The sequence below is a fragment of the Vulpes vulpes genome, chromosome 1, assembly GCF_048418805.1.
Source record: "Vulpes vulpes isolate BD-2025 chromosome 1, VulVul3, whole genome shotgun sequence".
NCBI lineage: Eukaryota > Metazoa > Chordata > Mammalia > Carnivora > Canidae > Vulpes > Vulpes vulpes.
In genome coordinates this window covers 130,659,955-130,671,752 of record NC_132780.1, presented here as the reverse complement: position 1 = coordinate 130,671,752, position 11,798 = coordinate 130,659,955, and the positions used below count along the sequence as shown (strand labels likewise).

Here is an 11,798-nt window from a genome sequence, read left to right as displayed (position 1 = left end):
CCATGGAATGGGAAAAACTTTTTGCAAACTATTAATTAGATAATGAGTTAATATCCAAAATATATAAAGAACTCATACAATTCCATAACAAAAAAGAATCTGATTACAAACTTGGCAGAGAAACTAAACAGATATTTTTCCAAAGAAGATATCCAAGTGCTCAACAGGCAGATGAAAAAAATGGTCAACATCACTAATTATCAAGAGAAATGCAATCAAAACCACAATGAGATATCACCTCACACCTGCTAAAATGGCTATGATTAAGAACACAAGAGGTGTTGGCAAGAATATGGAGAAAGCAAACCACTGTATGCTGTTAATGAGAAAGTAAAGTGGCTCAACTGCTATGGAAAACAACATGGAGGCCTATCAAAAAAAATTAAAAATAAGGATGTCTCGGTGGCTCAGTGGTGGAGCATCTGCCTTTGGCTCAGGTAGTGATCCTGGGGTCCTGAGATCGAGTCCTGCATATGTGTGTGTGTGTGTGTGTGTGTGTATAAATGTGTATATATATATATATATATATATATATATATATATATAATATATATATACACACATTTATATATACACACATTTATATATATACACATTTATATATATATATACACACACACTCTCACGTTCATTGCAGCATTATTCACAGTTGCAAGGCACAGAAACAAAATAACTGCCTATACCAATGGATGAATGGATAAAAAGGATATGAGATACACACACAGGCATACACACACACACACATAGGATATATTATTTGACAAAGAGAAAGGAGAACATCCTGCCATTTGCAACATAGATGGACCTTGAACATATAAGGCTGAATGAATAAGTCTGACAGAGGAAGACAAGTACTGTATAATATTTATATGTGGAATCTAGAAGAGCTAAATTTATTTTTAAAAAATGACAGTAAAATGGGGTTACTAGGGGATTGTGGGTGGGGGGATAGAAGACACTATTCAAAGGTACAAACTTACAAGTAGTAAATAAGTCCTAGAGATCTAATGCATAATATAATGAATATAGACAATAATATTGTAGGACAATCATCAAACTTGCTTAGACACTAGAACTTCATGATTCCAATCACAAGAAAGGATTATTATGTAATGTGACAGAGGTTCTAATTATATCTACAATGGCAATCATTATAATATACTAATGTATCAAATTGACATATTGCATATACCTTAAATTTATACAATGCTATATGTCAAATATATATCTTAATAAAACTCTTTTCATAAAATAGCTAATCACAAGATCTTTCTAAACTACAACAGGCCAAGAGGACAGGGAAAGAAAATGGAGGTTCCCTACATTTAAATAAAAGGAACTTATTCATGACATAGATATCCATCCAGTGCAGAGGAGTGCAGGTTGGGGAAGAAGGGAAAACCCAATACTTACTGATATTTTTTTCTTTGTCTCTTTCAGTGGACAGTTCTGGAAAAATCAGTAAGTTTGGATCATTTCTTGGCCTTACCTATTTCTGTGTCTAGGACCTTTGAGTTTTTGTTACCCAAATTTTTTTTATTTCACATTCTTCTACTTTAGAGTAGTCAATATTTCTTAAAGAAATGATGTTATTATACTTCAATTTCTTCTCTATTTCTCTTTTGGAACAAAATATAATGATCTTGTCTCATTACTCTGGTTATCGACTGCCAAAGATTATTGGTAGTATGTATACCCAGCTAGTTTACCACAAGGGAGGCTATTTTCCTTGTGCTATCATCTGGCAATGGTGAATTTTCACTAAAAAAAGAAAATCACCTAAAATTGACAGAAAAAAAATAAGTGTCAGGATGACACTAAGTGATGATTTTGAAAATTGGTCAACAATACACATTTTTTCAACTGATCTAAAGGACAGTGGGTAAAAAAAACTGACTTGTGAGAGAACAATTAAAGTAGGAAATGCAATAGTTTGAAATTTGGTAGAATAGATATTACCTAGGATTCAATCCCATATATTAACAAATGGCATCCTAAAGAAAACCAGCTCTGTGAAGTAGGATGTGGAGCTTTGGTCAGCAGCACTCCTGAGGATGAAACAGAGGGTTTTATAGGACCTGAAGGTGCTGCTGCTGCATTCCTCTAAAAGGGTATTATTGGGAGTGAGACTTTACTTGAGTTGGAAAATTCCCTCTGATCAACCTTTTGTGTTTTATTTTTAGCAATATCTCCTCTGGGTAAGTTCTTTATTCTCGACTATGATATTTTACATTGTTTATATTTTCTGGATTTGCTGTTTCTACTCCCAAATTAGAGATTTGTGTTTCTAAGATCATTTTAAATGTTCCTATTCTCCAGAATTTTCTAATATTTAACTATTTTTGAAGAGACAGCTGTAGAGGATTTGATGAAGTTCATACAAAAGGATGCTGTAATCTCTGGCCATCTTCTAGGCTCTGAAAAAAAATCTCCTTTCTAACTCCCAGCAAAACATCATGAAAGATTGGTTTCTAAATTGTGTGAGTTCTTTGCTAGTAACTTAGAACTCTTTTTTCGTTATAAATGAAGGCCTAGTGAATCCAATTAACAGAAAAAATAACTAGTTAAGAAAAAACTTTATCTTGCCTTCTAAGTAATTCTACTTTTGAGGAATAGTAGGTACTGAGCCCCTCCATATACTATGCACCACGCTAGGCATTTTCAAAAACATTATCTCTTATTCTTATCATAGCCTGCCTGCTAGCTATTGTTATTCTACACTTCACAGATCAGTAAAATTGCTCAGACATTTGCCCAAGGTTAAAGAATTGGTAAACAGCACTGCCAAGACTTCCCGTCTCTGAATTACATACTCTTTCCATGCCAACACATTGCCTTCTATACTGAACCACAAATGCCTTTTTTGGGATTAGTCCTGAAACCATATCTATAAATAAAATGTTTCTAAATACAAATAGACATGCACTAGGGAAGATATATAATTAAATGTACACAAAAGAATCATTTTAAAAATAAAAGATATCAAAAAAATAAAATAAAAATAAAAGATATCCCATTTAGATCAATGTTTGGCTTTTAACTGTTTTCTAAATTCAGATTTCCCATCAGGATTATTTAATGCCTCAGCTCCTATGAAACACAATAATAATTCTTAAAACTCTGTAAATGTACAACCATAGGAAGCAAGCAAAACTTAAATTTAGCATCTCAAACTTTCCAAACACTAACACAAAATATGTCTTTATATTTAATCATTCTTCTTTATCAGTTCACACTAGTAGAGTGGGTTTGTGAGTGGGAGGAGGAAAAGTTGAAAGGTGTAATTGTTTTCTTTGCATTCACATTCATAGCACAGCATGACTGCTCTGAAGAATAAGCATTCAGAGCAGTCATGATGTATCCGCAGCTCACAAATGACATGGGGAAGGTGATGAGTGTGTGTTTTCTTTACAAAGAGAAAAAAGGCTTTGAGAAGGGACCATAGGCCAAGGCCCTCCCTGGAGGTGAATTAGTTTTTAATGAATTGTTTTAAATTGCCAGAAAAAAATCAGTTCAATCTTTAAAATTTTTTTCTTGTAAAAGATATATTTTTGTTGACAAGAATATTTCAAACATATTCTTCCCAGTTGATATTTTTAGCGAAAAGAGATTAAAGTTTAATTCGTGGTTCAAAGAAAGATTGAAGACAGATCAGCTTATTAAACTTCATCACCCTCTCAAGTTGATTCTCTTAACTTCTCATCTCCACATTCAGCTAACTAAGTATATGATTTTTTTTTTCTAAATGTTAATTCATGGACTGAGATCTACATTGAGTCATCCTCCTAATGCTTAACAGATCTTTATGCTCTAGATCTGAGTGTACTCTCTCTGGCAGCCACTGGATTAATAACTTAATAGGAATAATTTCCTAATAAAGCCATGGTTTAGTTGCTACATTATTTAAAGTTATTATATAATTAGAATTATTACTATGATAGCTAATTCATGATATCTTTTAGCTTTAACAAAAATTAATCCAGCTTAAAATCTTTAGGTACACTGAATACATTATAACAATTGCCAAGATCTTGGGGAAATATTCCCTTATAATTAGAATTTTGCCATATAGCCTACCACCTGCAGCAAATGGACTTTCAGCTAGGGCTTACAATCTTTATATCATGGAGATTATGAGATCTAAGGGGGAAAAAAAGATGTATGCACTAACTAGAAATTCGAAAGAAGGGAGAGGGAAGAACTTAGAATTTGATGGAATAATAATTTGCAGCTTACTTCTCCTATGCTATTAGGTTCAAGATAGAAAATATACAGCAAAGAATTAAAACAAAGATATGAAGATACTATTAGAAGTGACTATAAGTATTTTTTAGTTTAGTGGGAAAAAATAAAATTCTTTAAAATACTATAAAATTAGGAAAATTGTAGCTAGAATAAACATTGTTTCATTAAATCCTAGAATATTTTTATTAACAAAAATCTATATAATTTAGGACGTGAAGTTAACTTAAAAATGGGTCTGCAGTACACAGTAGTAAATATGAAACTCCCAAGAGATGGTAGATATGCATATTAAGAAATATTAAGAAAAATTAGCTTGTTAAGGAGTACATTCCACAGAATTTGTAAGGTTGGAAGCTTCAGTGGAAAAACATGCTCTTTTCCACACCACACCACATCCTCCCAAAAAACAAGTGTCTACTGGTAGTACTGTTAGATATCAAAATATTCTGAACTCTCTAAGTACTAAAATGCTTAGGATATTTTACTATTGATATTTATTAGTAAATTGGAAATGGCTTTGTCTAGAATAAAATGTCAGTACATTAGGGAGGAAAAAACACACTAAAGCATTATTGCAACATTCTTAGTGTTATTTTCATTTTGTGTCAGAACCTAAAATATCAAAAAGGAAACACTACAACATCTCTTTTGATTTTGATTTATACTTACCTTCTTATCTAATGCAGGTGTGTCACGTTTTACTATTTGTTTTTTGGTTATGTGTATGTCAATATTTCAGACATCAAACCCTAAACATATTAAAAGGTTTTCTATGAAAAGAAAAAGGTCAAATCTTAAGCAAGAAATCTTCCTGTAAAGCAATTAACCATTTCTTTGGTAGTAATAATAGCCAATATTTGTTGGACAATTTTACTATGTTCCATGCACTATACTGAGTGCTTTACTTAGATTATTTAATCCTCATAACACTTCTGTGAAGTACCTACTACTATTGTACCCATTTTACAAATAAGAAAGTAAGGTTTGCCCAAACTCACCTGGCTGGTTAGGTATGAAGCCAGGATTTGAAACAGTCTGTTAGTAAAAGCCATGCTTCTTAAATATTTCCTTAGAATCCTTAACTCTAAAGTAGGCAGAGGAAACAAAATAAAAGGAAGATGAATCTTATATGGTCTCATTCATTTGGGGAATATAAAAAATAGTGAAAGGGAATAAAGGGGAAAGGAGAGAAAATGAGTGGGAAATATCAGAGAGGGAGACAGAACATGAGAGACTCCTAACTCTGGGAAAGGAACAAGTGGTGGTGGAAGGGGAGGTGGGCGGGGGGTTGGGGTCATTGGGTGATGGGCACTGAGGGGGGCACTTGACGGGATGAGCACTGGGTGTTATGCTATATGCTGGCAAATTGAACTCCAATTTAAAAAAAATTTTTAAAAAAGGATAGTGAATCTTTGGGGATTAACTGATTTTCCCAAACAAACCCAGCTAGCAAGAATACTATACCCAGGTGTTCTGATTCAGCTTTTAAATTCAGTATTCCTTCTACCCCATTAAATACTTAAATAGGTTTTCTTATAGGAAGGTGTGTGTGCCACTCCTCCATAGCAAGAACCCACAGAATTTTTCCTGGTAGCATAAATTATTTTTTCTTAATCCAGGAAACCAAATCACTAAAATAAGAAAAAATAAAGCAGAAGCTAAAAAATTCAGTTTATTAGATCACACAGAAGTTGAGACATAGTAGAGCTGAGTTACCTGTACATGGAAAAAGGGACCAGAAATTTTTGCAAAGTAAGTTTGCCGTTATCATAAGGAACAGTCTAAGGTATTGGTTAAGACTGAACTCTGAAGTCTGACTCCAGTTTCAAATCCCAGCTCCACCAATGAATAACTCCATGGCCATATTCACATTCATTTACTCAATTTCTTCATCTGTAAAATGGGAATAATAATAGTACCTGTCCTTTTAGTTGTGAGAATTAAGTGAATTAATATATCATATAAAATGCTCAGAACAGGGAGTGCCTGATGTATAAGTACCCAATAATTACCAGCTAGTACTATTATTACTTTTGATTGAGAGGACATTCTTATATTCAATACTCAAAGCCTATTTTGAGTTTTTTCTATTTTAAGAAACAATTATTACTTCTTTCCACAATTTTTCTAAAAATAAATTCCATTTCTTTTCAGAACACATCCTCCTTTAGCTACTAAGCATTAATTATCAGACATAATATACTGAACAAAAGCGGCCAGTTCATTTATAGTTCATTTTACCTCTTCTTTCATTAATCTTCCAATTTATTAAAGAAAATCTGGAATATTATCAATACTTGTATAATTTAAGTGTAGAGTTCCATCATTTTATATTTTCAGGAAATCTCAAGCTATCTTCAGTTTTTCAGTTTTAAGACAAAAAATAAATAAACCAATATCAGGGGGAAAAGTAGCAATAAAAAGAAAGTACTTGATATCTGAATTGTGCACTTTTGTTATGTGCTCAGTTATATTTCCAGGTTGCATGGATGCAGAACTTGCAAAAAAATCAGATTTCAAGGCCCAGATTCTAAAAAATGGAGCCACTACAAAGTCTGAGAGCAGCCAAGAAGAAAACAAGAAAACACTAAAGAAGGAAATTTTAGTCATAGATTCTGATGAATCCTTGACATCAAGGCACAAAACAGAGTCCAAATGGAAAACAAAAGGCATTGAGTTGGAGAACGGAAGGATAGGAATGGAGATCATAGAAAAGGAGAGTGAGACCAGGATACTAAGAGAGGAAGACCAAGTAAAAATGAGTGACATGGGAATACCAAAAGGAGAGGAAACCCAAGTAAAGAGGAGAGAGTCCAGAATACCACAAGGACAGGAGTCCCAAGTAGAGAATAATGAAGCTGGAATATCAGAAGGACAAGAGTCCCAAGTAGAGAGTAATGAAGCTGGAATACCAGAAGGACAGGACTACCAAGTAGAAAATAATGAAGATGGAATACCACAAGAGCAGGAGTACCAAGTAGAGAAAAGTGGATCTGAAATACTGCAAGTTCAGGAACCTCAAGTAAAGGAAGAGAACTCTGAGGATCAAATAAAGCAAGACAAAGGAAAGGAAGATTCAAGGAAGAAGAAAGATAGAGAAGAAAATGATGCTATGAAGAAAAGGGATGTAGGAAAGTACAAAGTTAAAAGAAGGAAAGAATCAGAAGTCAAGAGTAAAAAAAAAGAAGGTTCACTAAGGAGCAAAGGCAAGTAAGGGAAGAAAGTACAACAAAAAGATGAAAAGAATAAGGGTAAAATAAAGGAAGGCTCATAAAGTCAACTGATTATTCTGATTCCCATCCTCCAGATACAAGTCACAACCCAGTTATTGCTAAATGGATCATAATTATAAAATCCCTTTAATTTATACATCTATAGAGTGCCTACTATAGATGTTTCACCATTTTTAGTCCTCTTAACCACAAATCTCACCTTTTAATTCTTGGTTTTCTAAGTTGATACTTTTATGGGCTTAGTCAAGAAAGACTGGATACTTTCTGAAATAAAACATTCTGATTAAAGAAATGTATAATTTCCTTTGGCAATGATGATATTAACTCAGTGACAGTGTAACCAATCAATCAATCAATGCTCCTCATGCTAAGCTCAATGTTCATGAGGCACCGTTCTAGCAATAGGGGTTACAGAAAAATATGTCTGGCTCTGCAATAAAATAGCTTTTAACACATATAGTGATATAATATGTGTACACAGGATAATCTTTTAAAAAGTAAAATCTGTCAAATTGTCGTTTAGATGGATGGTATGAGTTAGCAGCCTCTTGGAACAAGAAGATAAAGGGGACAGCTTCGTGGGGAAGGGAATGGTGGTTGGTATGTGTGTCTCAAAAGATGGATAAGATGTTGATACACTGAGTGAGGTAGGAAAAGTACAAGAAAGGCAAAGGAATTCAATGCTGCCATACCATGCTCTAGGAGAAGTAGGCAATTTTATCGTTACAGCAGGCTCAGAAGAAGCACCTGGATACAATTCTGTAAAGGAGAGTTAGAAGAAGATTCTGAAGGAATATGAAAACAAACTAGGAATTTATACGTTATTCATCAGGCAACTGGGAAGCCTTCTAGGGTATTTGGGAAGGAGAGTTAGGTGAATAAGGTTGCATTACTAAAGTGTGCAACCTTGTGATTGTACAAAATAGACTGAGGAGGAGAAACATCATAGGTAGTAAATCTAGTGAAGAGATGTTTGGAGTAATAAGTGATGGAAAGAGACTAAATAGAAGGGATAGATATGAGGTATTTTTTCAAAGAAGAAATCACTACTTCATGATGACTACATATAAGTAGGGAAAAGAAAAAAATGATGACTTCACAACTTTTGAAACTGGGTGACAGAAAATCCATAACAAACTGGGAGCTAACTTGTAGGACAGGGAGGCAATAACAAATTGCTGAGTTAAACAAACTAACACTTGTCATTTGAGAGGAGGCTGAAGTCAGTCCGGTAGAGATAACTGAAGCCATAGAATAAATGAGTTCCCCAAAGAAGAAAGTACAGAGCTAGCAAAAGCACAGGTCCAAGAACTGAGCCTGTTAGATATAATAGGTCAAAGAAAAAAATTAAGGTATGAGAAGATGTAAGGAAAATCTGTACAACAAATGTTCTGATAACGAAAGATGAGAATTTAAAGAAAGGATGGTTAAAGAAGTATATTCCACAGAATTTGTCAACAAATAAGTCAAACATTTTCATTTCCGCTAGATCTTGAAGGCAGATAAGTAATATAATAAGTTATATAATAGGAAACTACAACTATGAAAATTGTTTGCCATTCTCTAAAGGCCACCAAAAGGCAGGCCAGTTAAAAACAATTGCTAATCTTCCCTTACAGGTACAGGTATGGAAGTTTTAAAGGACCCTAGAAGAAGGAAGGAGAAAGGAGTGAGCTATCAAAATAACACCATGCTTAGCAAAATGATGCAAATACTAGGAAAATGAATAAGTACATGCAATTTCAAGATAATTTAGATATAAAGATAGTAAAGTAGGACTTAAAAAATTAAGTGGTAAATTTTGTTTCACAAATAAGCTAATAAACATGTCAAATCCCTGTTCACAAATGCCCTGCTTAGATCTTAAAAGTTCTTATCACGAGGAAAAAAGAAAATTTGTAACCATGTGAGGTGACCCATGTTAACTAAATTTATTATGGTAATCATTTCATAATATATACATATATCATTAGGTCAAACACCTTAAACTTAAACTATGTTGTATGTCAATTACAGCTCAACAAAACTCGGTGGGGGGGATCAAGTCTTCTACCTTAAATATGTACAATTTTTGTCAGTTTTATCTCAATAAACACAGAAAAAAGAATGAGTAGATGTCTTACCTTTAGTCATTTTATGTGTAGGAAAAGAGCATAACATATGTAAGGAAAAGCAGGAAATTGAGTTTAAAGATAACAAAGCTGAATAAGAAATGCCAAGATATTGGGAAGTAAACAATTTATGTAAAATCAGATAATGTGGCTCTTACCCCAATTAAAGATTTCCTAGGTTAGAATTGCATTAAAAGTGCAATTTACCTTTGCTCACAAATATCTCCTGCCCCAGGTTATAACTAGCATATCTAAGAAATGAATACAGGGAACTAGGGAAAAAGGAAAAGCAGGATTCCTGGATGGCTTAGGGGTTGAGCATCTGCCTTTGGCTCAGGGCATGAGCCCAGAGTCCTGGGATCAAGTCCCACATTGGGCTCCCTGCATGGAGCCTCCTTCTCCCTCTGCCTGTGTCTGTGTGTGTGTGTGTGGGTGGGTGGGTGATGAATAAATAAATAAAATCTTTAAAAACAAAAAGGAAAAGGAAAAGCATAGAATTTAAAACAGGATTCAAAGGGATAAAAGGTTAAACTGAAAAATTGATCAGAATATTCAGTTTTACATTGGATGAAATTTCATTACCCTCGTTTTAAAACAATTAAGAATAGGAGAATCAGCCAATGTCGCTACTCTGTACCTGATGGGTCCCAATTAGGTTTTGAAGAAATAGAAGCCTGTTTTTCTAGTGTTTGAGAACTTATCCATCATCATCCAAAATCTTAACCATCTGACAAGGCTAGGAAGTAAAATCTAAGAGATACCACACTACAGATTATATATTGTAACCCAGTTCTCAAAAATATTTTATTTAAATCTTTATTAAATTTCTCTGCAAAAATTAAAAACTGTGATGTTATCAGTGTTAACTTCCTATGAATCTCTATCTTAATCCATGCTCATATAAACATATATGCAAATGGAGTCAACCTACACACATCATTCTGCAACTTGATTTTTTCACCTAACATTATGTCACGTGCATCACTTCAAGTCAAAGGACATCACTCTAAAGCATTATTATTACAGTAGAGTGGATGAATTACTGTATATTCAACCAATTCTTTAACAATGGACTTTGCTTGTTATTCAGCTTTTTTGCCATGGGCCAATGGTGCTATAATAAACATCTTGGTACATGTTAAGGATTTTATTTCTCTAGGATAGAATCCAAAAGTGAAATTGGAAAGTCAAGAGAAAAAGAAAATATATATTTTTAGTGCTAATGAAAATATTTTTAATGTTAACGAAAATATGTAATCACTTTCCCCAAAATCCGTAACCATTCACATTCTGACCAGGGATGTCTGAGCTCTATTTTCCCCACACTCTCACTGGTGCTACAAACAGCAGCTACTGAGAAAAATAATAATGAGAAATGTAGTAGCTCTTTTTTGTCTTTTTTGTCTCTGTCATGGGGAAAGTAATGTCTAACTCTTGCTTTGATTGCATCTCCCTAACACCTAGTGAGACTGAGCATTTCTTACAGGCTTTTTTGTCTCTGTCATGGGGAAAGTAATGTCTAACTCTTGCTTTGATTGCATTTCCCTAACGCCTAATGAGACTGAGCACTTCTTACAGGCTTCTTAGTCTTTTTGACTTGCTCTTCTGTGAATTATTCATTTACTATACTGGTGGTTTGTCCTTTTCTTATTCAATTTCAATTCAAGTAGAAGCTTTTTGTCTATTAATGTTTTTCACCTACCATATGTGTCCAAATTTTTTTTTTCTCAATTTGCTTGTTGTTGCTCTACATCCAATCATTCATCCTGTCCCCTAAAATTATATCCTGAAGCTGACACTTCTCACCTCCTTATCAGGTAATCCAAGCCTTCACCACAGCTCACCTGTACTGCTGTGATAGCCTCTGAAGAGAGCTCTTGATCTCATTCCCCACTCTCAGCCTATTGTCCCTCACTAAGTCAGAATCATACTTTTGTTCTAATTATTTTTTTCTGATTTTATTTATTTATTCATGAGAGACACGAGAGAGAGAGAGGCAGAGACACAGGCAGAGGAAGAAGCAGGCTCCATGCAGGGAGCTCAATGTGGGACTCAATCCCAGGACTATAGGATCACACCCTGAGTTGAAGGCAGACGCTTAACCACTGAGCCACCCAGATGTCCCATGTTCTAATTATTTTCTAATTTTATTTTGAGATAGAGAGCGCACAAACATGACAGGGCAGAGAGGGGAGAGAGAGAATCTCAA

At 34.1% G+C, this 11,798-nt stretch overlaps 1 protein-coding gene across 1 annotated transcript; it reads left to right on the top strand.

Moving 5' to 3' along the window:
* Positions 1-253: 253 nt before the first annotated feature.
* Positions 254-11,457, top strand: TSBP1 (testis expressed basic protein 1). Its single transcript, XM_025990609.2, has 5 exons — positions 254-311; positions 1,441-1,461; positions 2,184-2,198; positions 6,714-7,372; positions 11,407-11,457. Exons 1-5 carry the CDS (start codon positions 254-256, stop codon positions 11,455-11,457), a joined length of 804 nt encoding a protein of 267 aa, XP_025846394.2.
* Positions 11,458-11,798: the final 341 nt, after the last annotated feature.

Bases quoted from the DNA above. Each gene is read 5' to 3' on its own strand.
- TSBP1 (XM_025990609.2), top strand. From the start codon at position 254: ATGGCTATGATTAAGAACACAAGAGGTGTTGGCAAGAATATGGAGAAA. The intron at 312-1,440 runs GTATGCTGTTAA...TGTCTCTTTCAG, and splicing joins TATGGAGAAAGCAAACCACT to TGGACAGTTCTGGAAAAATC. The intron at 7,373-11,406 runs GTAGGAAAGTAC...CCTCCTTATCAG, and splicing joins ATGCTATGAAGAAAAGGGAT to GTAATCCAAGCCTTCACCAC.